The 25,374-nt window shown below is 41.8% G+C and overlaps 1 protein-coding gene across 4 annotated transcripts in view; it reads left to right on the top strand.

Annotated features, from left to right (window-relative positions):
• The window catches only part of CTNND2 (catenin delta 2), a 794,124-nt gene that overhangs the window by 760,234 nt on the left and 8,516 nt on the right, over positions 1-25,374 (top strand). For all 4 annotated transcript variants that reach the window (XM_075826901.1, XM_075826902.1, XM_075826899.1 and 1 more), the window contains one exon: positions 13,982-14,055. In XM_075826901.1, the coding sequence (XP_075683016.1) occupies positions 13,982-14,055 (74 nt within the window). The remainder of the gene's footprint in view (positions 1-13,981; positions 14,056-25,374) is intronic.

Below are 25,374 nucleotides of genomic sequence, written 5' to 3'. Positions count from 1 at the left end.
GTCTGAATCCGGCCTTAGTATTTAATTTTCCTGCAGTGCCACCGCAAGTAAAGCACAGGACACACAGAGCCCATTAAAAAAAAATATATATAAAATCGGTTGTTTGTATAATATTTAGTTTAATCTGAGTTTATTAACCCTTTCCTGTACCACACTGTAATAGTATACAGTGTGCTGATGGGTTGACACGGCCGTTTGAAGCCTAACAAGCCTGCAGGTCTGACATTTATATGACCTATTAAAGGGGTATTCCCATCTCAGATATTCATGACAGCCACAGGATATGTCATAAATATCTGATAGGTGCTGGTCTAACCTCTAGAATACTCACCTATCTGGAGAATGTGGGTTTCCTTAACTCTCAAATTGAATGAATAGAGCTACGACCACATCTCCGACTAGATGTCCACCCACACCATTTAGACATCCTCTAGATATGCCATAAATTTCTAGGCTGTCACGATCTGTGGATGTGTGGACCCACTGGTCCGTCCCGCTGTAGCGGGATGGCAGCTGGCCAAACTACAGTGTACCAAGTCAATATATATAGTGGTGTAACACAGCACAAGGCGACTTTACACTAAAAATGGCACAAGAACAAGTACAGAACGGGATATAGGATACGGGTAGCAGGACACGGGAACACAGGGAACAGGATAGGACTATGGGACCATTTGCAAGACTAACAGAGGAATACAAACAATGCTCAGGCAAGATGTAAAAGGGCAGAGCCCTTCTTATAGTCCAGGGTGATCATGGGCTAATTACTGATAATTTACATGAGCGCGTACTGCGGGACACAGCGGAGTGGAAGTGAGTGCTGGCGTCTCTTGGGGAGGAGATGGGGACCAGCGCTTACAAGTCCATGGCTGCGGCTGTTGAAGAGCGAGTAATCTCGACTGTCTGCGGCCGTGGATGTAACAGTATCCCACTCCTACGCCCCTCTTCTTGGGACCAGAGCGAGAGAGGAACTTCTTATCAAGGGTAGGGGCATTGAAGTTCTCTTCTGGCTCCCGGGACCTCTCCTCTGGACCAAACCCCTTCCAATCCACCAAATAAAAAGTCCTTCATCCTACTCTCTTGAAGTCCAGGATCTCCTTTACCTCAAACACATCAGTAGAACCGCTGGGAGCAACTGCAGGGCAAGGAGTTTAAGTGTAGAAGGACCACAGGCTTTAGGAGGGACACATAAAAGGAGTTGGGGATTTTGAGAATAGGTGGCAGCCAAAGCTTATAAGAGACTGGGTTAATTTGATGCAGGATCTCAAAAGGTCCGAGGAACCTGGGAGCAAAGTTGTATGAAGGCACCTTCAGACGGATATTCCCCGAGGACAGACAGAAGATACTGAGGCGGCTCTCTTCTTCTTGTATCCGCCTTTCGCTTCATGTGATCGACTGCCAGCAGAATAGAGGAACGGATCTTTTGCCAGATTTGCAGAAAGTCCCCAAATGCAGAGTCTGCTGCAGGTTCCTGAGATGTAGACGCCACAGGAAGAGGGATTCATGCATGTCTTCCCTAGACAACGAACAACGGTGTGGTAGCAGTTGACTCTCTGGTGTGTTTGTTATACGAGAACTCGGCCCATGGAAGAATCTGTAGATGAGATGAAGTGACGGAGATAATTCTCCATGATCTGGTTAATCCTCTTGACTTCACCATTGGACTGGGGGTGATAGGCTGAGTAAAAGTCCAATCTCACATCCAGGAGTTTACAGAGGGCTCTCCAGAATTTTGAGGTATTTTGAACCCCCCGATCGGACACAATGTGAAGGGGCAAGCTATGCAAGCGGAAGATGTGCTGAATAAAGAGATTTGCCAGTCGAGGAGCATAAAGTAGTCCGGTCAGCAGGATAAAGTGTGTTATCTTCGCAAACCGGTCCACCACCATCACCCAGACAGTATTGCATCCTGCTGAGGGGGGGAGGTCTATGACATTGTCCATTGCAACTGGAGCTAAAGCGTGCGCACGCACCGTACGGGATACAGCTGGCGTCTCTTGGGGAGGAGATGGGGACCAGCGCTCAAGAGTCCACAGCTGTGGCCGTCGAGGGGTGAGTAATCCCGACGGTCCATGGCCGTGGCTGTAACATAGACTGGGCCTAATAGCCTTAAAAACCTACATAGATTCCTCAATAAAATTACATTGTTACCTTCATTTCAACTAAAAATTGACAACTAAAAAGGCATATGCACCCAAATATATAGCAATAAAGCTTTATTAAATGATTATGTTACCAACATAATGATCTAAACTCATACAATGGGTTCCAATAAAAAAAAAAAAGCTCCTCAGACACAATAAAGAAAGGTTAAAGCGGTTATCCACGAGTTTTCAAATTCTGCAGGAGGACAGGAGAGGATATGAAATAATAAACTAACAAGTAACTTTGAAATGCCCTCCCCCTGGTCCAGTGCTGTTTACCGCCGCTCCTGGAAAATCCCACAGCGATCACGTGCCGCTGCAGCCAATCGCTGGCCTCAGTGGTCACGTGATGCTAATTCCAGCATCACCGCCGAGGCCATTGATTGGCTGCAGCTTCACGTGACTTATGAATGGCACGTGACCAGTGCAGGATTTTCCGGGACCAGAGCGGTGGTGAACATTGTGTCAGCGCTTAACCAGGGGGCCATTAAAATGAGTGAGTATCTGTTAGTTTGTTTTATACCCTTCCCTGACCTCCTGAAATATTTGAAAACTTTCGGATAAACACTTTAAGCTAGGTGATTAATCGGGACAACACGATTAACTGAATATATCTTATAAAAGAAATCGTATGAGTACTGCACATAAGAAAATACCTAATATGATGAGTCAGCCCAATCAGGCAATATTTACAATAAGTTGAAACTAGCCATACAAAACTGTCCAGACAAAGCGGACAAGCATACCAAAAAATAATAGCTATAGTTGCAATGTTAGCAAAAAATGTCCAAATGTCAATAACCATAAACATGTCAGTGTATTAGCGCAGAAATCACAGCCAGTAGTAGTTGCATAGTGCAAAACTACTCTTTTAATATTCCTCATCCCAGGACATGACTTCCGATGGAAAATTCCAAGCTGTGAATAAGGTCCTCGATACGCTGCCTCCCAGCCACTTCCTGATCACATTGCCTGGATTTACGGAAACAGCGTAATTTGCTGAGCTATGCTGTTTCCGTAACTCCCATAGAACTGAACGGTAGTTATGGAAACAGCGTAGCTCGCATGCTACGTTCCTTCAGTAACTGCCATTCACTACTATGGGAGTTACGAAAACAGCGTAGCTCAGCAAGTGGCCGGGAGGCAGCATGAGCACAAAAAGGTAGAACATGGTTTAGTGTGCCCCATTCTAGAGACATGTTTGAGTCCCAGAGGAGGGACACGCATTTATGACATATATTCTGTGGATGTGTCATAAATGTCTCTCATGAGAAAACCCCATGCCGTGGTCAATAGCGACCGCAGGCATTAAACCGTTAGGAGGGGTCGGCCCCCTCCGACAGCCCAACTCCCCCCGCAATGCGATTGAGTGGGCGCCAATGGTTGTCATGGCAGCCCAGGGGCCTAATGAAGGCCCCCAGGACTGCCTTCTGTCTGCCTCTGCTAAGAGAGCTTAGCAGGAGCCTTCAAAAATAACGATCTAACAATCGCTTGTACAGGTCCCCTAGGGGAACTAAAGAAAGGTGTAAAAAAAAGTTAGATTATACACCGCGTTCTAAATTATTATGCAAATGTTATTTTTCGCTGATTTTCCTAAATAGTCGAGGCAAATGACAGTCAGGGTATGTTCACACGCTGAGCCAAAAACGTCTCAAAATACGGAGCTGTTTTCAAGGGAAAACAGCACCTGATTTTCAGACGTTTTTTGAGCAACTCACGTTTTTCGCAGCGTTTTTCGCGCCGTTTTCGCGGCGTTTTCGTGCCGTTTTTTCGGCCGTTTTTGGAGCTGTTTTCAATAGAGTCTATGAGAAAAGGGCTCCAAAAACGTCCCAAGAAGTGTCCTGCACTTCTTTTGACGAGGCTGTAAATTTACGCGTCGTCTTTTGACAGCTGTCAAACGACGACGCGTAAATTACAGGTCGTCGGCACAGTACGTCGGCAAACCCATTCAAATGAATGGGCAGATGTTTGCCGACGTATTGGAGCCGTATTTTCAGACGTAAAACAAGGCATAATACGCCTCGTTTACGCCTGAAAATAGGTCGTGTGAACCCAGCCTCAGTATAATCTTCAAGCCATCAACCGTTGGAGTATAATGCAAATTTTATTGAACAAATCTCCTAATGATAACAGGATTTTTTTTAGAAGTAAAAAACTAAAAATGCACTGTTCAAATTATTTTGCACAACAGAGATCAAAACATTTTAAAGGTTGTAAATTTTTACAGTGCACACCAATATTATTTTCACACTGTTGTATCATCTTCAGCAGTTCCCTATTCACTTTCTGTTCATAGATTTTAAAATAAATAATCAGACAGTTTGTGAGTATAATAAATGTAACCAGAAGTAAAAAAAACCTCAAAATGCACTGTTTCAAATTTCTATGCACAACAGAGATCAAAACATTTTAAAGGTTGTAAAGATAACTAAAATGGTAATTTGTTGAATTTGCAGCATCAGGAGGTCATATTTACAGAAATCAAAATCTCTTTCAATCAAAAAAAACTTAACAGGCAAAGTTACATGTTAACATAGGACCCCTTCTTTGATATCACCTTCACAATTCTTGCATCCGTTGAATTTGTGAGTATTTGGACAGTTTCTGCTTGAATATCTTTGCAGGATTTCAGAATAGCCTCCCATCCCAGAGCTTCTGTTTTGATGTGAACTGCCTCCCACCCTCATAGATATTTTGCTTGAGGATGCTCCAAAGGTTCTCAATAGGGTTGAGGTCAGGGGAACATGGGGGCCACACCATGAGTTTCTCTCCTTTTATGCCAATAGCAGCCAATAACACAGAGGTATTCTTTGCAGCATGAGATGGTGCATTGTCATGCATGAAGATAATTTTGCTACGGAAGGCACAGTTCTTCTTTTTGTACCACGGAAGAAAGTGGTCAGTCATAAACTCTACGTACTTTGCAGAGGTAATTTACACACCGTCAGGGACCCTAAAGGGGCCTACCAGCTCTCTCCCCATGATTCCAGCCCAAAACATGACTTCGCCACCTCCTTGCTGACGTCGCAGAATTGTTGGGACATGGTGGCCATTCACCAACCATCCACTACTCCATCTATCTGGACCATCCAGGGTTGCACGGCACTCATCAGTAAACAACACGGTTTGAAAATTAGTCTTCATGTAATTTCTGAGCCCACTGCAATCGTTTCTGCTTGTGAGCATTGTTTAGGGGTGGCCGAATAATAGCTTTATGCACACTTGCAACTCCAGAGGCACCAGCGGCTTCAAATACCTGTTTGATACTTTGCAATGGCATTTTAGCAGCTGCTCTCCTAATCCTATTAATTTGTCTGGCAGAAACCTTCCTCATTATGCCTTTATCTGAACGAACCCGTCTGTGCTCTGAATCAGCCACAAATCTTTTCACAGTACGATGATCACGCCTAAGTTTTCTTGAAATATCGAATGTTTTCATACCTTGTCCAAGGTATTGCACTATTTCACGCTTTTTGGCAGCAGAGAGATCCTTTTTCTTTCCCATATTGCTTGAAACCTGTGGCCTGCTTAATAATGTGGAACGTCCTTCTTAAGTAGTTTTCCTTTGATTGGGCACACCTGGAAAACTAATTATCACAGGTGTCTGAGATTGATTACAATGATCCATAGAGCCCTAAGACACAAAACCATCCATGAGTTTAATTGAAAAACGAATAATTAAATGTTTAAAGGAACAGTGTCATCACAAATAATTTTTTTATATGTTAAAGATGTTAGTGCTTTAATAAAAACGTTTATTTTCATTTGTGTGTTTGTGTTTTACTGTTTCTTATTTTTACACTTTTTCTTCCCTATGGGGGCTGCCATTTTTTGTTCCATTTCTGTGTGTGTCGATTAACGACACACACAGACATGGAACACGGCAGCCACAGTCCCATAGGGACTGCGAACGGCTCCCGTCCCATTGACTGCCGTGTACGGCGTCTGTGTGGGAACTGCGCATGCGCCGCTCCCACACAGTCCTATTCGAAATTGGCGCCATCCGGCGCCATTTTCCTGTGGACCGGAAGTCGCGGCCGGACAGTAATATTACTACTTCCGGTCGCGGCTTCCGGACTTGTGCACATGGAACAGCGGCAGCAAAGGGAGCGGACGGGCCGGAGGGAGCCGCGGCGGCAGGAGCAGGTAAGAGATTTCAATGTATGTTAGTGTTTGTGTGTGTTTACTACTGTATGTAAACCTACTACACTGTGGGTTACCTCAAAAAATGGCGACACACAGTGTAGGAGGTTAAACCTTTCAAACCCCTCGTTTATCCCGGCACTAGCCAGGATAAAGGAGGGGGGGATGCTGAGAGCTCACTAGAGCGAGGGCTTTTAACCCAATGTTGCAATGCTGCAATTTTGGGAACAGCTCCATCTAGTGACCAAAAATGGGTAGTATTATAAATTAGAAATAATTTATAATATTACATGGACTCGTGCAAAAAAATAAAAAAAATTTGAACAATGTTTAATCACCCACACACTAAATGTTTAATTTTTAAAAAGAAAACATGTTTTTCTGGCAACACATTCCCTTTAAGACACTTAAATCCAATGTGCATAATAATTTGGAACGCGGTGTAGTGTAAAAAAAAAGAAAAAATATTAAAAGTTCAAAAAAAAAACCTTTACAAATATTCCCCAAGCACAATGTAAAAAATATATATTGCTGCGTACGTAAAAGTACAAATTATTGCAATATACCATTATTTACAGTGAACGGCGTAAAAAAAACTCCAAAATTGTTTTTTTGTCACCTTATCGCTAAAATAAATTAAATATAAAGTGATCAAAAAATCGTATGTACTAAAACATTGTGCCAATATAAATGACAGCTCGTCCCGCAAAAGTAAGCCCTCACACCGCTCAATCGATGAAAAAATATAAAAGTCATGGCTCTCAGAATGTGGTGAAACAGAACAAACATTTTTTTAACAGTTTTTTTCATTGTGAAAATATAAAATCATTTTTTCCTATTTTCTGTTGTCTAAAACCTGGGTGTGTCTTATGGTCAGGTGCGTCTTATAGTCCTAAAAATACGGTACTCTCTGATCCGGTCACTCAGCAATGCCTTGTGCCATCATGCTTCTCTCTCTACTGTCTGCTGTACAGAAGAGTAAACTGAAGCAGAATTACTACAAAAGAATACAGTTTTATGTAGCTTGATATTACACTGTGGCAAGTGAAGTCACTGTGATCATCATAGAGATGGCGTGGGCAATATCACTTGCGGGTGCCTGCTGTATTATAATATGTCCGCAGCGGACATATTCTCCATTGGTTTACACACGCTTTTAGTTAGGTTCGTGCTGACGTGGTGGAAAACTCCGCTATGGACCATAGGCTGCGGTGCGGAATTTGGTGTCCGCAGCATACACTGGCTGTTGCGGATGTGTAGCGGACTTGTTGCGGACTCATTGCGGAATTTCTCCATTGACTTCAATGGAGATTCAAAATTCCGCAATGAAATCCGCAGATGTTATGTGTGTTGCGTTGCGTATTGGTTTTTTCAAACAGGATATTTCTTCATTCTGGCTGGACCTATGTATTTCTAGGTCTATAGCCAGACTGAGGCCCCATTCACACGAACGTAAAAACGGCCGTAATCACGGGCCGTAATTACGGCACGGGCAGGCCCATAGAAGTCTATGGGGCTCCCGTAATTACGGGTGACTACGTGTGTGCACCCGTAATTACGGGAGCGTTGCTAGGCGGCGTGAGGCGATAGTCACTGTCCAGGGGGCTGAAAGAGTTAAACGACCGGCAGTAACTGTTTGATCCCCCTGGACAGTGACTACCGATCACAATATAGATCAACGTGTAAAAAAAATAGAAGTTCATACTTACCGAGAACTCCCTGCTTCTTCCTCCAGTCCAGCCTCCCGGGATGACGTTTCAGTCCATGTGACGGCTGCAGCCAATCACAGGCCAATCATAGGCTGCAGCGGTCACATGGACTGCCACGTCATCCAGGGAGGTCGGGCTGGATGTCGAAAGAGGGACGCGTCACCAGGACAACGGCCGGGTAAGTATGAATTTCTTTTACTTTTACTAGGGAAAGGGCTGTCCCTTCTCTCTATCCTGCACTGATAGAGAGAAGGGAAGTACTTTTCACCTGAATACGCAACGCCTAGTCCGCATCAATTTCCTGCACATTTTAGGCAAAGCCGCAACAGAATCTGCAACGCAGATTATGTACTGCATTGATGCGGACAGTGTCGGCAGAAACACGCCACGTCTGGCCATGCCCTTAGGTGCCAAAATTGATGTTTTTTGTTCATCCCACCTCCCAAAAAAAACGGAATAAAAAGTGATCAGAAAATCGTATGTACCCCAAAATGGTGCTAATAAAAACTACTAGTCATCTTGCAAAGTCATTATACAGCTATGTGAGAGGAAAGATACAAATGTTAAGCATCTTTGAATACAGGGACGCAAAAACAAATGTTATTTTTTCTTTTAGATTGTGCCAAAGTAGAAAAACACATAAATTTGTTGTCGCCTATAATCGAAACAACCCACAGAATAAAGTTATCATGGCATTTATGTAATTTTGCTGTTTTTTCACCCTCCCTTCAAAAAATGAAAAAAATAATTGGGATTATTAAGGTAAGTTCACACGGCTTATTTTCAGACATTTTTCGTGCCGTAAACGCCCCCAAAAAAGCTGAAAATACGGAAGCTGAACGCCTCCAAACATCTGCCCATTGATTTTCAATGGGTAAAACAGCGTTTCGTTCCAACGGGGCGTTTTTTTACACGATCGTTTGAAAAAACTCCCCGTAAAAAGAAGTGCATGTCACTTCATGAGACTTTTTGGAGCCGTTTTCCATTGGGTCAATAGAAAAACAGCTCCAAAAATGGCCGCAAAAAAACGCTTGATACTTAAAAAACAGCTGAAAATCAGAGGCTGTTTTCCCTTGAAAACAGCTCCGTATTTTACAGCCGTTTTTTGTTTAGCGTGTGAACATACCCTTACCCTTATTTCCTCCCTCCCTCCACTTCATATATATTATTTTTTACCTCCCCTTCTTTCTTTTTCCCTATTTCTTAATTGTAATTTATATAGCACACCTATGCTACATATTGCCTTAATATTACAGTAGTTATGTGTGCTGATTCATGCTATGTGATATATGTACCAGCTTATGGATGCTTATATCGGTTCAAAAGCTTATTGTTGGATATATTCTCTGTTTGTAATGTCACCATTATTGACATTTATATATTCTGATATGTACATATTTGTCTCTATCTTTTGTAATTTGGAAAATCTTTTAATAATAAAAATCAGATTACGCAAAAAAAACAAAGTTATACAATACATTAAATGTATCCCAAAATGGTACCATTAAAAAACTAGTCCCGCAAAAACAAGCCCTAATATGGCCATGTCGACAGAAAAGGTAAAAGTTATGGCTTTGGGAATGCGAGATGAAAAAGCAAAAAAAAAATCACAGCGTCTTCTATGGCCTAAACTAGGCTTCGTTCTGTGAAACTGTCACCAGCATTTCACCTATTAAACCAGCAATACCTGGTGCAAGTGGGTGAAACATCATTTTTATGTAACATATAATTATCTTCTTAGTACGCTCTGTACCTTTAGTATTCAATTTTTTAGTGTTCCTGCACTTTATGCTAATGAGCATAAAAGATATATATCTTCGTTTGAAAAGAGTCATATCTTCATTCCTCAACTTTCCAAGTTTTCCCCACCTCCTTAGTTTTTATTGACAGCTCCTCGCCCCCCCCAAGAACACACAAAATCCCACGCTTGCTCATTGATGTCCCGTTCTGGTGCATGCGCACAATGGGAAACCATAGCGGCGCATGCACAGTAACTATATTTGAGACCCGGACGAAGCAGGTAAGAGCACCGGACCATACATGATCTCAGAAGAGATTTTGCCATTCAAGGCGGGACAGATGGGCAGGCATAAGAAGGGGACACTCTGCGGCCGTCTGAGTCGCAAATCACGGGTCATGCACACCACTACGATCGTGTGCATGAGCCCCTAATCTTTGATTGTGCAGCAATGCCTTTTAGAGGGTTTTTGGCAGTTTATATTAATTTTAAATATTTCTGTTACATGTTCACTTGTTTTCTTGAATCTCTGTGTCTGAAGAAATGCGTAACGGAAGATTCTAAAGAAGTAAAAAAAAAGAAATCCATTTTGACATACTATCTAAATTTTTTCCATCTGTGATTCCTTGGAGCTTGGGCCAAAATACTTTTATCCTTCTCTATTGAATTTTTTTTTTCTGATGTACTTCACTTTTTAAGGGGTTTTCCCATACATAACATTTATCATCTATCCACAGGATAGGTGATAAACGTCTAATCAGTGGGGGTCCAATCGCTGAGAGCCTCACCGATCACGAGAACGAGCATGCTCGAGTCTCCTATGTGGATGGAGCAGTGTCATGCACAGTACTGCTCCATTCACTGTCTTTGGGACTGAGATAGGTGAGTACATCGCTCGGCTATCTCCGTTAGTCCCATAAAAGGTGAATAAAGCGATACTGCACATGCTCGGTCATCGCCCCATTCACATAGGGACACTCGGGATCATGGGGGTCCCAGCACTCAAACCCCACCGATCAGACTTTTATAACCTATCCTGTGGATAGGTGAAAAATGTTGTTTATGGGAAAACCCCATTTAAGATCACTTGGTAAATACACAGGGCCCTGAGTGAAAAGTAGTGCAAATAGGGCTGTGTTCACATTAGTGTCATGGCATTTGTTGACGGACAAGCCCTGACAGTAGTGTAAACAGATCCTAGGAAGATAGATAGATAGATAGATAGATAGATAGATAGATAGATAGATAGATAGATAGATAGATAGATAGATAGATAGATAGATAGATAGATACAGATGTAGTCGTCTTTACCTTGACTTTTAATGCATTAAATAAACATTGGCTAGATCTCTTATCTTGACAATTTCAATGGCATCTGTTGAGTGATATCACGCCGCAGCAAGTTATCAGAGTCAAGTTGAGGATGGCTATATCTGTATACATATATATATATATATATATATATATATATATATATATATATATATATATATACCGTATTTTTCAGACTATAAGACGCACCTGACCATAAGACACACCCAGGTTTGAGACTACAGAAAACAGGACAAAAATTATTTGTTAAAAAATATTTTATTCTGTTTCACCACATTCTGAGAGACCAAACTTTTTGAATATTTTTTTCATCGATTGAGCGGTGTGAGGGCTTATTTTTTGCGGGACGAGCTGTTCCTGGCCGTTAGAGGAGCATGTCCGCTGTAAAAGACAGCTGACACCTGCAGTGTATGGAGCGGGCTCAGCGCGTGAGCCCGCTCTATACATCATCCCCCCCCCCGCGCGCGCCATGATTTGCCGGCCAAACATCTTGGGTCAGGAAGGGGTTAAGTTATAAAGCTGTCATGGGGTCCGGCGATGCCAGGTCCCTTGACTGCGGACTATAAGACGCAGGGACTTTTTAGCAAGATTTATTCTTGCTAAAAACTGCGTCTTATAGTCTGAAAAATATGGTACTCCTCAACATTGAAATTGCAACACCAAGTTATGGAATTCGATTTGGAAATCACATGATCGATAGACATGTTATTGATCTGCAAATGATAAAAAAAATGGAAACAAAATATTCCAAACATCTGGATTTATTCAGTATCGAGTATGAGCGCCACATGCAGAAATACACGCACTTACATGCCTTGGCATGCTATCAATGAGGTTATTAATAAATGTCAGCTCCCTTTGCAATTCCTGACCAACGATGTCCCAGATGTGCTTGATGGGAAACAAGTCCGGAGATGCTGCAGGCCATGATAGCACGTTTAGGCCACGCAGGCTGCTCACTGTAGCATGAGCAACATGAGGCCTGTTGAAAAAAGGCTTCTTGGAGACTTTGGAGAAATGGCCATACCACTGGTTTCATGTCCAAATCAATGGAACGCTGAGATGTTAGTGTACCTGAAATGTAAACTACCGTACATTATGACCTCCCATACCATAATCCCAGGAGTAGGGCCCGTGTGACATTACCTTGTGAAGGTTTCTTCATGGCCATTGCCCACATGGTCTCCAGACCAATCTCCGACTATCATTGCGTCCGAGACAAAAGCGGGATTTATCGCTGAAGAGGATAGACCTCTATTCCAGCCTCCAGTGCCGTCTTGCTGTGCACCATGCTAGCCTGTGAGAGCGGTGGCATGTGGTCAATGGAACACCTGTAGCTGGACTTCTTGCTCGTAGCCCAATATTGTGCAATCGCCTTCTGATGGATTGTGCCGACAGTGCTTGCCGCCCTAGGCTTGGGATGTGAAGTCCAATTTCACTTGCAGTACAAAATGGATCACTACGCACCATTCTTCCAATCAGATTATTTGTCCGTGCAGAGGTTCGCTTCCGCACACCTCTTGTTGTCATTCCCGTTCATTGTTGTCCTCCCATCCTGCGGGACATCTCGGCCGAGGCACGTAGTTATCTGCCGCAGTGATAATCCAAAGTCTCTCAGTTCAAGGATTCTGTCCCTCTCAGTTTGCGAAAAGTGGCACGTTGACGAACAGAAGGCATCACACAATCATTCCACCCTACTTGATCCAATTTTTGAGGTTTTATGTGGCTAAAAAACTTTGCTTTCAATCTGGCTTTTATGCCCCTCCCACAGATTGGAGCTGGGTGCCTCTTACGGATCTTACTCGCAAAGGTGCTGATCTCCTCCACTGGCCTCCGGAGGCGGTCCAGGCTTTTGAGGTCCTTAAGAAGTGCTTTATCTCGGCCCCAGTGCTGATTCAGCCTAACCAAATGGAGCCATTCATCGTGGAGGTTGACGCCTCCGAGGTGGGAGTGGGTGCTGTCTTGTCCCAGGGTACCAGGTCCCTCACCCATCTCCGTCCCTGTGCCTACTTCTCCAGGAAGTTCTCGCCCACTGAGAGTAATTATGACATTGGCAACCGCGAACTTAGCGTCACCTGCTACTTCCTCGATTTGCATAACCTTCTGGCTTGCCCTTCTTGGTGTTGCAATTTCAATGTTGAGAAATGTATGTATATATGTATATATATATATATATATATATATATATATATGTGTGTGTAAAGGATCTGCCAGACACAGCTTCTGTGTCGACGCCCATGGGTAATCAGTCTGCACCTGCTCCTAGGTCTGATAGAGTGACTTGATCTTCTACCACTCAGGCTGGTAGGCTCAGGAGTGGGAGAACCTATCACAGCCTGGCCAGACAGTTCTAGCTCCCGCCCTTGGTCTATTTATGCCCTCATTTCATGCTTGTCTGTGCCTGTGATTCTTTCCTGTTTCCTGGCTCTGCTGCACCTGCTATTATTATTGACCTTGCTTCATTTTTGACCCTGCCGTTACTGACTACGCTCCTGCTCTGCGTTTGGTACCTCGTACACTCCTGGTTTGACTCGGCTCGTTCACTACTCCTGTTGCTCACGGTGTTGCCGTGGGCAACTGCCCCATTTCCCTTAGCTTCTGTGTATCCTTGTCTGTTTGTCTGTCTTACACATATTGAACGTAGGGACCGTCGCCCAGTTGTACGCCGTCGTCTAGGACGGGCCATGCAAGTAGGCAGGGACTGAGTGGCGGGTAGATTAGGGCTCACCTGTCTGTCTCCCTACCCCGTCATTACAATATATATATATATATATATATATATATATATATATATATATATATATACATTTCATACTACACATAGGATGACAATGTTACAAAGTAATATTCTTGTAATTTTTAATGTTAAGTTAAGGTTTTTAATTTTTTAATTTATGATTTTTCTCCTTCTTTAGCTCCGAATCCAGGAACCTCAACTATATATAGGAATTCATTTGGAGCAACTGCTGATGATGTGAAACACAACCAAGTAAGTCTTTTTAACCGTAAAATGTTAATGTATACAATAATCTGTTTTGATTTAAATTAGTACATTAGGAAGAAATTGTCTTTAAGGCCCCTTTCACATCACGTTCATTCCCTAGCGTGTACGCCGGGAAAGCTACCAGTATATACGCTAAAAGTGTACATAGGGCTCCATTAGCCCAACGGAGGCCAAAAGAGTATCCTTTACAGCTACGTCGAGCAGGTATACATTAGAATACCTTTCATCTGAGATATGGAATAGTCAACTATGCATGTCATACATTTAATGTCTTTGTCGTTGACTTTTTAATGACTTCATTTTGTATACGTTAAACGAATACCAATATAGTCTATGGGTGTAGGATGTGCTAAATGAATGCCTAGTAATGGCATCCATCGCTTATACTATCATGGCATCAGATGAACGGATGCTTCATGAAATGTCATGACCTCCCATCCACTATGTACATGCTTATTTTAATGAGGAAATGGAGCAATGGAGATTTGGAACAAAAGGCAACATGCCCATCCTTCTTTCCCCTGACATCTGCAATCAGGAGACTACCGAGAAGCCCCATACACATTAGATTGTGATACAATCCCAACTAAATTGTTTGGTGTGTCCGAGTTTTATCTAATGCCTATGCCAACTTTATTTCTATAGGAACTATAAGGTGCAAACTATCCGGTCCAGAAGCTTTATTCGCATTAATGTTTTTTTTAATGTTTTTGAGCCGTTATTTCATTCACTTTATTTTATTTGCTTTGTTAAGCTCTATTTACACCATGGCAGATTAGTTATGATCCATTATTGGTTTGACGGGTCTGTAATGATACATTATGATCAGTTTTCCTTTTGACTATTGACTTTTAATGGCTCCGTCAGTTTTCCATCAGGTTTTTTTTTTGGTTTGTTTTATAGGATCACCAAAGTACTGACTGCTGGATAATGCTTTCTAAGGCTCTGTACACACTTGTATTAGTTCTTTTTTGCAAGGTCTCCATTACTTATACTTTTCTGGCTGATCATAAGCAATGGAGACCTTGCAAAAAAGAACTAATACAAGTGTGTACAGAGCCTTAGAAAGCATTATCCAGCAGTCAGTACTTTGGTGCACATACAGTAGATGAGCAAAATGTATTTAATAGTCAGTCTTCCCTTCTCAATGTTTTACATTGTATAACTCTTTTTCATAGTTTTCTTTCCATTTTCTACTTGAGCTAATCATAAATCCTTATTGGTAACTATCAGCGTATAAATTGAAGTTCAAGAATACAAGTTCTTCACCAGCAGACTTATATTTTTTAAATGCTTTCCTTTTTGCATTTAGTATGCTTTTTTTTACCTCTTGTAGGCTGAATTTATTTAATTTTTTTAAATACCACTTTTCATCTGTATTCCTGTTTTAAAAAAAGAAATAGGCTAAGTATTATTTTGAAGGAATTTTCTGTCTTTCAAACTTGACTTTTAGAGAAAGTCTGATCTTTCCCAACCTATTTATTGTATGTATGTGTTGTCATAAACTATATAGCCAAAAGTATTGGGACACTTACACATTACACCTAGACAAACTTTTATGACATACCATTCTAAATCCATAGGCATTAATATGGAGTTGGTCGTCCCTTAGCAGCTAAAACAACTTCTACTCTTTAGGAAGGCTATCTACAACATTTTGGTATGTGTCTGTGGGTATTTTTGACCATTTATCCAGAAGAGTATTTGTGAGATCAGGCTGTGATGTGGAATGAAAGCGCCTGTCTCAAAATTTCCATTCTAGTTCATCCCGAAAGCGCTCAACAAGGTTGAGGTCAGGCCTTTGTGCGGGCCAGTCAAGTTCTTCCACACCAAACTCACTCAACTATGCCTTTTATGAACCTTGCTTTGTGCTAGGCCAATCCCTGAAAAACAACCCCTATTCCACCAAACTTTACAGTTGGCACAATGCAGTCAGACAGATAACGTTTTCGTGGCATTCGTCAAACCCAGTCACGTCCATCAGACTGCCAGATAGAGAAGCGTGATTCGTCACTCCACGTTTACACTGCTCCAGAGTCCAGTGGCGGCGTGCTTTACACCACTCCATGCAAGGCGTGGGATTTTGCTTGGTGATGTAAGGCTCGGATGCAGCTGCTCGGCCATGGAAACCCATGCCATGAAGCTTCTGCTCCACAGTTTTTGTGCTGCTGTTAAAGGGAAGGTGTCATGACATTTTTTTTTTTTTTATCATATTGCCTTTAGTATGATATTAAAATAAATTGTATTTATTTGTGTTCTTGTGTTCTACTTTTTACTTTTTTTTTACTTCTCTATGGGGCTGCCATTTTTTTTTCATCTCTGTATGTGTCGATTAACAACACATACAGAGATGGAATACGGCACGTACAACCCCATAGAGAATGCGAACGGGAGCCGTTACATTCTCTGCAGCGTACGCCGTCTCTGTGGGAACGGCGCATGCGCCGCTTCCACGCAGGCCAAAACAAAGCTCGTTCGCAGAGCGAAATCCGGCGCCATTTTCATGTGGACCGGAAGCCACTGCCGGACAGTAAGATGACGACTTCCGGCCACGGCTTCCGGCCATATGTTCAAGGAAGCGAAGGCGCAAGGCATAGGAGCGGAGGCCGCAGCGGCGGCAGGAGCAGGTAATTTATGTTCATGTATGTGATGTGTGTATTATGTTCGTGTATGTTCATGTTATACAGTCTGCTGAGCACTGTATCTAATCTTCGTACACTGTGCAGTTGCTCAGAAAATCGTGGCACACAGTGTAGGAGGTTTGAAGATTCAAACCCCTCCTCCTGTTACTAGCCAGAAGAAGGGAGGGGGGATTGTGTGAGGACACTAGAGAGAGTGTGTCTACCCCAAATTTGCAACATAAAGCAATGAGGTTGCTTTACCACATTGACCATGCTGCAATTTTGGGAACTGCTCCCTCTAGTGCCCAGCACATGGAAATGTTATAAATGAGAATCTAATGTATAATATTTCTTGACTTGTGAAAAAATTAAAAAAATTAAAATGTGTAATCACTCAAATAATAATTGTTTAACTAAAAAAAAAAAAAAATAATTCTAGCGACACATTCCCTTTAATGCCAGAGGAGGTTTCAAACTCTGCAGTTATTGAGAAAGCAGAGCAGTGCTCTGTAACTTTACATGGTCTGCCACTTCGTGGCTGATTTGCTATGGTTCCTAAACACTTTCACTTTGCAATAATACCTCTCACAGCGGATCACGGAATATCTAGGAGGTAGAAATTTTCACGATCTGACTTGTAGCAGTGGAATCCTATTACAGCACCACGCTGGAATTCAGTGAGCTCTTTAGAACAACCCATTCTTTCACAAACGTTAGTAAAGTCAGACTGCAGGGCTAGGTGCTGGATTTTTTACACCTGGGGCAATGGGACTGAATTAAAAACCTGAATTCAATGATTAAGAGGTGTGTCCCAATACCTTTGTTTATATAGTGTATGTCTTGTCTTATTTGTTTACTGTTTCATTACAGTTTTCCTATTATTATGCTTTGCTAAACATGTTATTCAAAAAATGTCTCATATGCACCTCCTTGCAAAAATTATGGGCATATTTATTAATTAGGGCTTAAAGATAAGATAGTCTAAATCTAGAAGTCTTCGGTTGTAGATTCGCCAAATTTTTCAATGACGCGCACGCTGTTTAATAGATTTGGTGCATGTTGGATGCCTTTCCTTTCTTTACACCACCTATTGGGTGGTATACTTTAAAACAGCGACGCACGCAAGTGACAAATCTGATGCATATACTAAGTATGCTACCAGACATGGCGAGCATATCGTAAATCAAGGTTCCTTCTAGCGGAAGAATTTATGCATTTGGCCAAGAATATATGTGCTAAGAAAATAGGCACTCTAATCGCCAGAACCGAGGCACGAAGACAATAATACATCTGCCTCATTGTGATGTTCTGATGGTATCAATGTGTGGCAACAAAAATTTATTGAATAAAAATAGCTTCAAATTATAGACTGCTGTGATATCCTAAGGGTCCTCTTACACGACCCGATGTGGGCCGTGTAAACGAGCACCAATCAACGAGGCAGCTCGTTGATCGGCGCTTGTTTGCTCCTTTCACAAGGAGCTATATATGGGGACGAGCGTTCATTACTCCAATTGCTCGTCCCCATACATCTCTATCATGTCGGCAGCACATCTCTCTGTTTACATAGGGAGATGTGCTGCCAGCAACAATATTATTTTCAGCTGCATAAACGAAATAATCAGCCGATGTACAAGCATTTGCTCGTTCATTGGCTGATCGTTGCCCTGATCGGGATTGAGCATTCTGTGAAAGATCGTTTGTCCGATAAGTGGCCGGTGTAAAAGGGCCTTTAATATACAAAATACAGATGAGCAAATAGTTTCAATTGATTTGCCATTTTCCCCAAAAGCAAATATTACACCCAATTAATACATTTTAATGGTTAGTGAAATACAAACCAAATTGCAAATCGGCAGAAAAAAATTCTCATCTTTGATACCAAATAACACCTCTTTCTTGCAGCTTTGTCAAATGTGATTACCTTGTGGTCACTGTCTCAATATTCTTCTTGATTGACATATTTAAAAGACAATCTGTAATATTTGTCATTGTAAGATGCAACACAGCACCCATTCTACTTGGATCTTCCACAATGTGGCAAGGGAAATTATACTGGAGTGGATTGAGAAAATGTCTGTCCTCGTCAGTACTAGTAAAACCATATGACAGTCTATATTGATTCAGTTAAAACCCTTAAAATTATGACACAACCTTTTTGTGCAACCTATTTTTTGTGGAGTTCAGTTTCTTCAACTAGGCTAAAACATGCATTCATAACTACGTTTGCAACTTTACTCATACTGGTTCCAGTCCATTTGGTTGTAGGAGCCATATATGTAAAGGAGTTGTCCAGTTTCAGCAAAATAATGTTATTTTGTATAATGAGAAGTTATAAAATTTTCCAATATACTTTCTCTATGTATTTCTTGCAGTTTTCCAGATCTCTGCTTGTTGTTACTCAGTAGGAACATTCATTGTTTACTTCCAGTGGATAAATTCCTGTCCATGGCACTACCGCTACTGGTGCCCCTAGCTGCTACTGCCATTTACTAGGCTACAGGCCACGTTCTGACGTCACTGGATTACACTGGCCTACACAGGGATCCCGTTGGCGTTAGGATGGTGTAGAGCACCTCCGTTCGTCACGGGAAGCGGGCCTAGATGATTATGATTTTTTCGTTTTATTTGTGTGGAGGCGCTATCTACGGGGGGGGGCTGTATGGCACTATCTACAAGGGGGGTGCTGTCTACAGAGGAGGCTGAAGGTCACTATCTACAAGGGGAAGGTGGGGGCGTTATCTACAATGGGGACTGTATGGCACTATCTACAAGAGGGAGGTGGGGGCATTATCTACAAGGGGGGACTGTATGGCACAGTCTACAAGGGGGGTGTGACACTGTCTACAGGCGGGGGCTTTATGGCACAATATACAGTGGGGGCTGTATGGCACAATCTAAAGGGGGCACTATCTACAAGGGGGGGCAGTCAAAAATTTGCTGAGGAGCCCAGTCTTTCCTAGTTACGCCCATGGTCATGTGATGGACACACAGGTACTGGGATATAAGACGTAGCTCTGATACACATACTGTAATGAGCCGTGCACCTGTGTGTCCATCACATGGCCATGGACAGAATTGTATCCACTGGAAGTAAACATTGAATGTTCCTACTGAATAACAACAAGCATAAAACTTTAAAACGTGAGGAGTTAATACAGAAAGTATATAGGAAAATTGAATAACTTTTAAATTATACAAAAAATAACATTAATTTGATAAAAAGCGGACAACCCCTTTGATGCCAAAAATTCCCAAAGGTTTTATTTGGGAAAGGTCTATGTACTGTGTTCTAATAGGATCCAAACTTGCTCCCTGCATTAAATACATGGCTCCCGTCTTAATGGGGCCTTACTATTTCCATAGATCTTGTTACCCTTGTCATAAACTTGGGGATCATTAGAGACATACAAACATAAACTTTTCTCCTAAATATCCCTGAATGGTAACAACCCATTCATGTGTTCCATTCGGCACTATTTTGAACATACCTATAAAGTCGTAGCCCCTATTTAGCTTGACAGACTCCTTACATTTGAAACATCTACTTTAGTTTTCTGTGACTTATTTTTTTTAACTTTTCTCTGAATTAAATTTCCATTTTGTATTTTAGTTTCCGACAGTAATATTTCTATTATTATCTCCTCACATTTTATACTAAATCTTCCTCTGTTCTTCCACTAATCTGTTTATTCTACCAATTATCACATCACCCCATTTACTTGTGAAATCGCATGCAGTGGTAAACATGTAAAGATGACATGTAATAACTCTGTCTTTGTAGTTTTTTTTCAGTACAGATATTTTGCTGGAATTAAAAAAAAAATACTGGAAAAACTTTTCTTATACTTGCTAGGGCTGGGTGATTGATCAAATTAATTCAAGTTAGCACAGCTCTGAGCCACAATTCGATATAAGCCCCGTCCCCGTTGCAGGAGAAAAAAAACCGTTATAAACAGATGCGCTGCACAGTATGAGCGTCTATGTCACTGAATGCCGACTACCGGCCCTGCTTTTAATAATATGCTGTCAGCAGCAACAACTTCATACGCTGATCTGGTAAACTGCTCTGCCCAGCGTTTTCATTTTAGCTCAGATTAAAGTCAGTATTTTATGAATAGATGCGTATGTCAGAGTTAGAGAAAAAAAAGAGCAGGTCATGGCAGTGTAGATTCATCCAATGTGTGTAATGACGGGAGGCAGTACTAGCAAAACTTACAGACAGTGATTTAGCGCCTGTGAGCTTGTGATCGCTGATCGCTGGTGTCTGTGGATGAGAAAGTAATCCTGCACTGAGCCTTGTTCACAATCATTAAATCACTGTTTGTAAACTTCTCATAGCAACTCGTCATTACACACTCCAAAGTGTGCGGTCCACTCAGCATGTCCCTTTTATAACAGCCTTCTAAGGGCATGTTCACACGTGGCGGAATTGCTGTGGAATTCCGCTGCGGACAGTCCGCAGTGGAAATCCGCAGCAGACAGTCTGTCCATTGGTTTCCACACCTTTTTAGTTATCTTCGTGCAGACGTTGCGCAAAACTCCGCTGCGGACCATAGGCTGCGGTGTGGAATTTTGTGTCCGCAGCATACACTGGCTGTTGCGGACTTAATTCGTACTTGTGGCGTAATTTCTCCATTGACTTCAATGGAGTTGCAAAATTACGCAATGAAATCCGCAGATGATATGTGTGTTGCGTTGCGGATTGCTTTCAGGAACAGGATATATCATCATTCTGGCTGGACCTATGTGTGTCGAAGTCTATACCCAGACTGGGATGGAATGTTTGAAAAGAGAGCAGGAAGTGCTCTTCACCTGAATCCGCAACGACTAATCCACAGCAATTTACTGCACATTTTAGGCAAGGGCGCAACGGAATCTGCAACGCAGATTATGTGCGGCATTGATGCGGACAGTGTCTGCAGAATTCTGCCATGTCTGAACGTGCCCTTAGGATCATCATCATGTACGGTGGCTCAAAAAAATTCTGGGAGTCTGGAATTGTAGTACCATATCTTCTGGAAAACAAATGTCATGATTTAAAGCAGATCTGTCATTAGACCAAGCTGTCCTAGAGGAGGGGATAGGTCTGATCTATTAGCCAAAGAAACTACACAATAAATATGGTGCTGCTTGTCCAGTAGGAGCTGTCAAGGAATACACCGAACTCATAGTTATGAGTCTGGCGTATTCACGAGGGGAGCGCTTTCCCTTCCTCTTGCCCCCCCCACCCTTCTTAGAGATGATTGATGACTGGCTGCTTTGTATCTGCATAAACTGCAGCCCTTAAATCATTGTGAGGAGTGCACCAGCAGAGTTTTCCCATAAACAGCCAGAATCATAGATATATGTTGCCTTTAGGGCATGGCCAGACGTAGCGGACCCGTTTCTCCATTGCCTTCCACAGCTTTGTGGTTGGGTTCGTTTGCACATTGCGGACAATTCCGCTGCGGAGCATAGGCTGCGGTGCGGAATTTGGTGTCCGCAGCATACATTGGTTGTTGCGGACGTGTGGCGGACTGTTTGCGGACTCATTGCGGAATTTCTCCATTGACTTCAATGGAGATTCTAAGTTCCGCAATGAAGTCCGCAGATGTAATGTAGATGTTATGTGTGCTGCAGAGCGTATTGGTTTTTTAACATGACATTTCTTCATTCTGGCTGGGCCTTTGTGTATTTCTAGGTCTACAGCCAGACTGGGGAAGTCAATGGGGCTCCCGTAATTACGGGTGACTATGTGTGTGCACCCATAATTACGGGTGACTTTGTGTGTGCACCCATAATTACGGGTGACTACGGGAGCGTTGCTAGGCGACGTCAGAAAATAGTCACTGTCCAGGGTGCTGAAAGAGTTAAACGATCGGCAGTAACTGTTTCAGCACCCTGGACAGTGACTACCGATCACAATATACAGAAACCTGTAAAAAAAAATGGAAGTTCATACTTACCGAGAACTCCCTGCTTCTTCCTCCATTCCGGTTTCCCAGGATGACGTTTCAGTCTAAGTGACGGCTGCAGCCAATCACAGGCTGCAGCGGTCACATAGACTGGCGCGTCATCCAGGGAGGTCGGGCTGGATGCCGATAGAGGGACGCGTCACCAAGACAACGGCCGGTAAGTATGAAATTCTTTTACTTTCACTAGGGAAAATGTCCCTTCTCTCTATCCTGCACTGATAGAGAGAAGGGAAGTACTTTCACCGCAATACGCAGCGGCTAGTCCGCATCAATTTATTGCCCATTTTGGGCAGATCCGCAACAGAATCTGCAACGCATTGATGCGGACAGTTGCGGAAGAATTCCGCCACGTCTGGGCATGCCCTTAGTGTTTAAAAAGTAAAAAAATATATATATATTACTATACTATTATCTCTCTGTACTGTCACATCAGCACAAGAAATATAGCAGCATAATGAGAGTATTAGATTTAATTGTTCTCTCATATTACTGGCACCATAATATCTCTCTGTGCTGCTGTATTACTAGTAACTATTATAGCGCCAATAGAGACTTCCCAACAGTAATATAGCAGCATAGTGAGCAAATAATGGCAGTAATATGGCAGCATAGTGAGCAAATAATGGCAGTAATATGGCAGCATAGTGAGCAAATAATGGCAGTAATATAGTATCATAGTGAGCAAATAATGGCAGTAATATAGCATCATAGTGAGCAAATAATGGCAGTAATATAGTATCATAGTGAACAAATAATGGCAGTAATATAGCAGCATAGTGAGCAAATAATGCCAGTAATATAGTATCATAGTGAGCAAATAATGCCAGTAATATAGCAGCATAGTGAGCAAATAATGGCAGTAATATAGTATCATAGTGAGCAAATAATGGCAGTAATATAGTATCATAGTGAGCAAATAATGGCAGTAATATAGCAGCATAGTGAGCAAATAATGGCAGTAATATAGTATCATAGTGAGCAAATAATGGCAGTAATATAGTATCATAGTGAGCAAATAATGGCAGTAATATAGCAGCATAGTGAGCAAATAATGGCAGTAATATAGCAGCATAGTGAGCAAATAATGGCAGTAATATAGCAGCATAGTGAGCAAATAATGGCAGTAATATAGCAGCATAGTGAGCAAATAATGCCAGTAATATAGTATCATAGTGAACAAATAATGCCAGTAATATAGTATCATAGTGAGCAAATAATGCCAGTAATATAGCATCATAGTGAGCAAATAATGCCAGTAATATAGTATCATAGTGAGCAAATAATGCCAGTAATATAGCATCATAGTGAGCAAATAATGCCAGTAATAGTGAGATTATAATCACATTAATATACCAGCATAGTGAGCAAATAATGCCAGTAATATAGTATCATAGTGAGCAAATAATGCCAGTAATATAGCATCATAGTGAGATTATAATCCTATTAATATAGCAGCATAGTGAGCAAATAATGCCAGTAATATAGCAGCACAATATCACTATTTGTGATCGCCTCTATTTGAGTAGGTGGACAGACCTACGGACACAGCACAAAGCAAGTCTTTTTTTATTTTAACATTAATTACATACATTTTTTTATTTTGACACTAAAAAAGTCATTTGGCCCCTAATTTTTTCAAACTAGGAGCCAAATACACCCAGGTTTTCTCGGTATATTGATTGTATTGTTCTTTGGATTTTTATTTTTTTTTAAGAAAAGAAAGTAAAAAATACATACACAAACACGTACTTCCCACATTACATATATATACACTACCGTTCAAAAGTTTGGGGTCACTTAGAAATTTCCTTATTTTTGAAAGAAAAGCACAGTTTTTTTCAATGAAGATAACATTAAATTAATCAGAAATACAATCTATACATTGTTAATGTGCTAAATGACTATTCTAGCTGCAAATGTCTGGTTTTTAATGCAATATCTACATAGGTGTATAGAGGCCCATTTCCAGCAACCATCACTCCAGTGTTCTAATGGTACATTGTGTTTGCTAACTGTGTTAGAAGGCTAATGGATGATTAGAAAACACTTGAAAACCCTTGTGCAATTATGTTAGCACCGCTGTAAACAGTTTTCTGTTTAGAGGAGCTATAAAACTGACCTTCCTTTGAGCTAGTTGAGAATCTAGGAGCATTACATTTGTGGGTTCGATTAAACTCTCCAAATGGCTAGAAAAAGAGAGCTTTCATGTGAAACTCGACAGTCTATTCTTGTTCTTAGAAATGAAGGCTATTCCATGCGAGAAATTGCCAAGAAACTGAAGATTTCCTAGAACGGTGTGTACTACTCCCTTCAGAGGACAGCACAAACAGGCTCTAACCAGAGTAGAAAGAGAAGCGGGAGGCCCCGCTGCACAACTGAGCAACAAGACAAGTACATTAGAGTCTCTAGTTTGAGAAATAGACGCCTCACAGGTCCTCAACTGGCAGCTTCATTAAATAGTACCCGCAAAACGCCAGTGTCAACGTCTACAGTGAAGAGGCGACTCCGGGATGCTGGCCTTCAGGGCAGAGTGGCAAAGAAAAAGCCATATCTGAGACTGGCTAATAAAAGGAAAAGATTAATATGGGCAAAAGCACACAGACATTGGACAGAGGAAGATTGGAAAAAAGTGTTATGGACAGACGAATCGAAGTTTGAGGTGTTTGGATCACACAGAAGAACATTTGTGAGACGCAGAACAACTGAAAAGATGCTGGAATAGTGCC

This window comes from Rhinoderma darwinii, chromosome 5 (assembly GCF_050947455.1).
Source record: "Rhinoderma darwinii isolate aRhiDar2 chromosome 5, aRhiDar2.hap1, whole genome shotgun sequence".
Lineage (NCBI taxonomy): Eukaryota > Metazoa > Chordata > Amphibia > Anura > Rhinodermatidae > Rhinoderma > Rhinoderma darwinii.
Note: the sequence above shows the minus strand (reverse complement) of the source record. Positions and strands in the feature narration are given on the sequence as shown.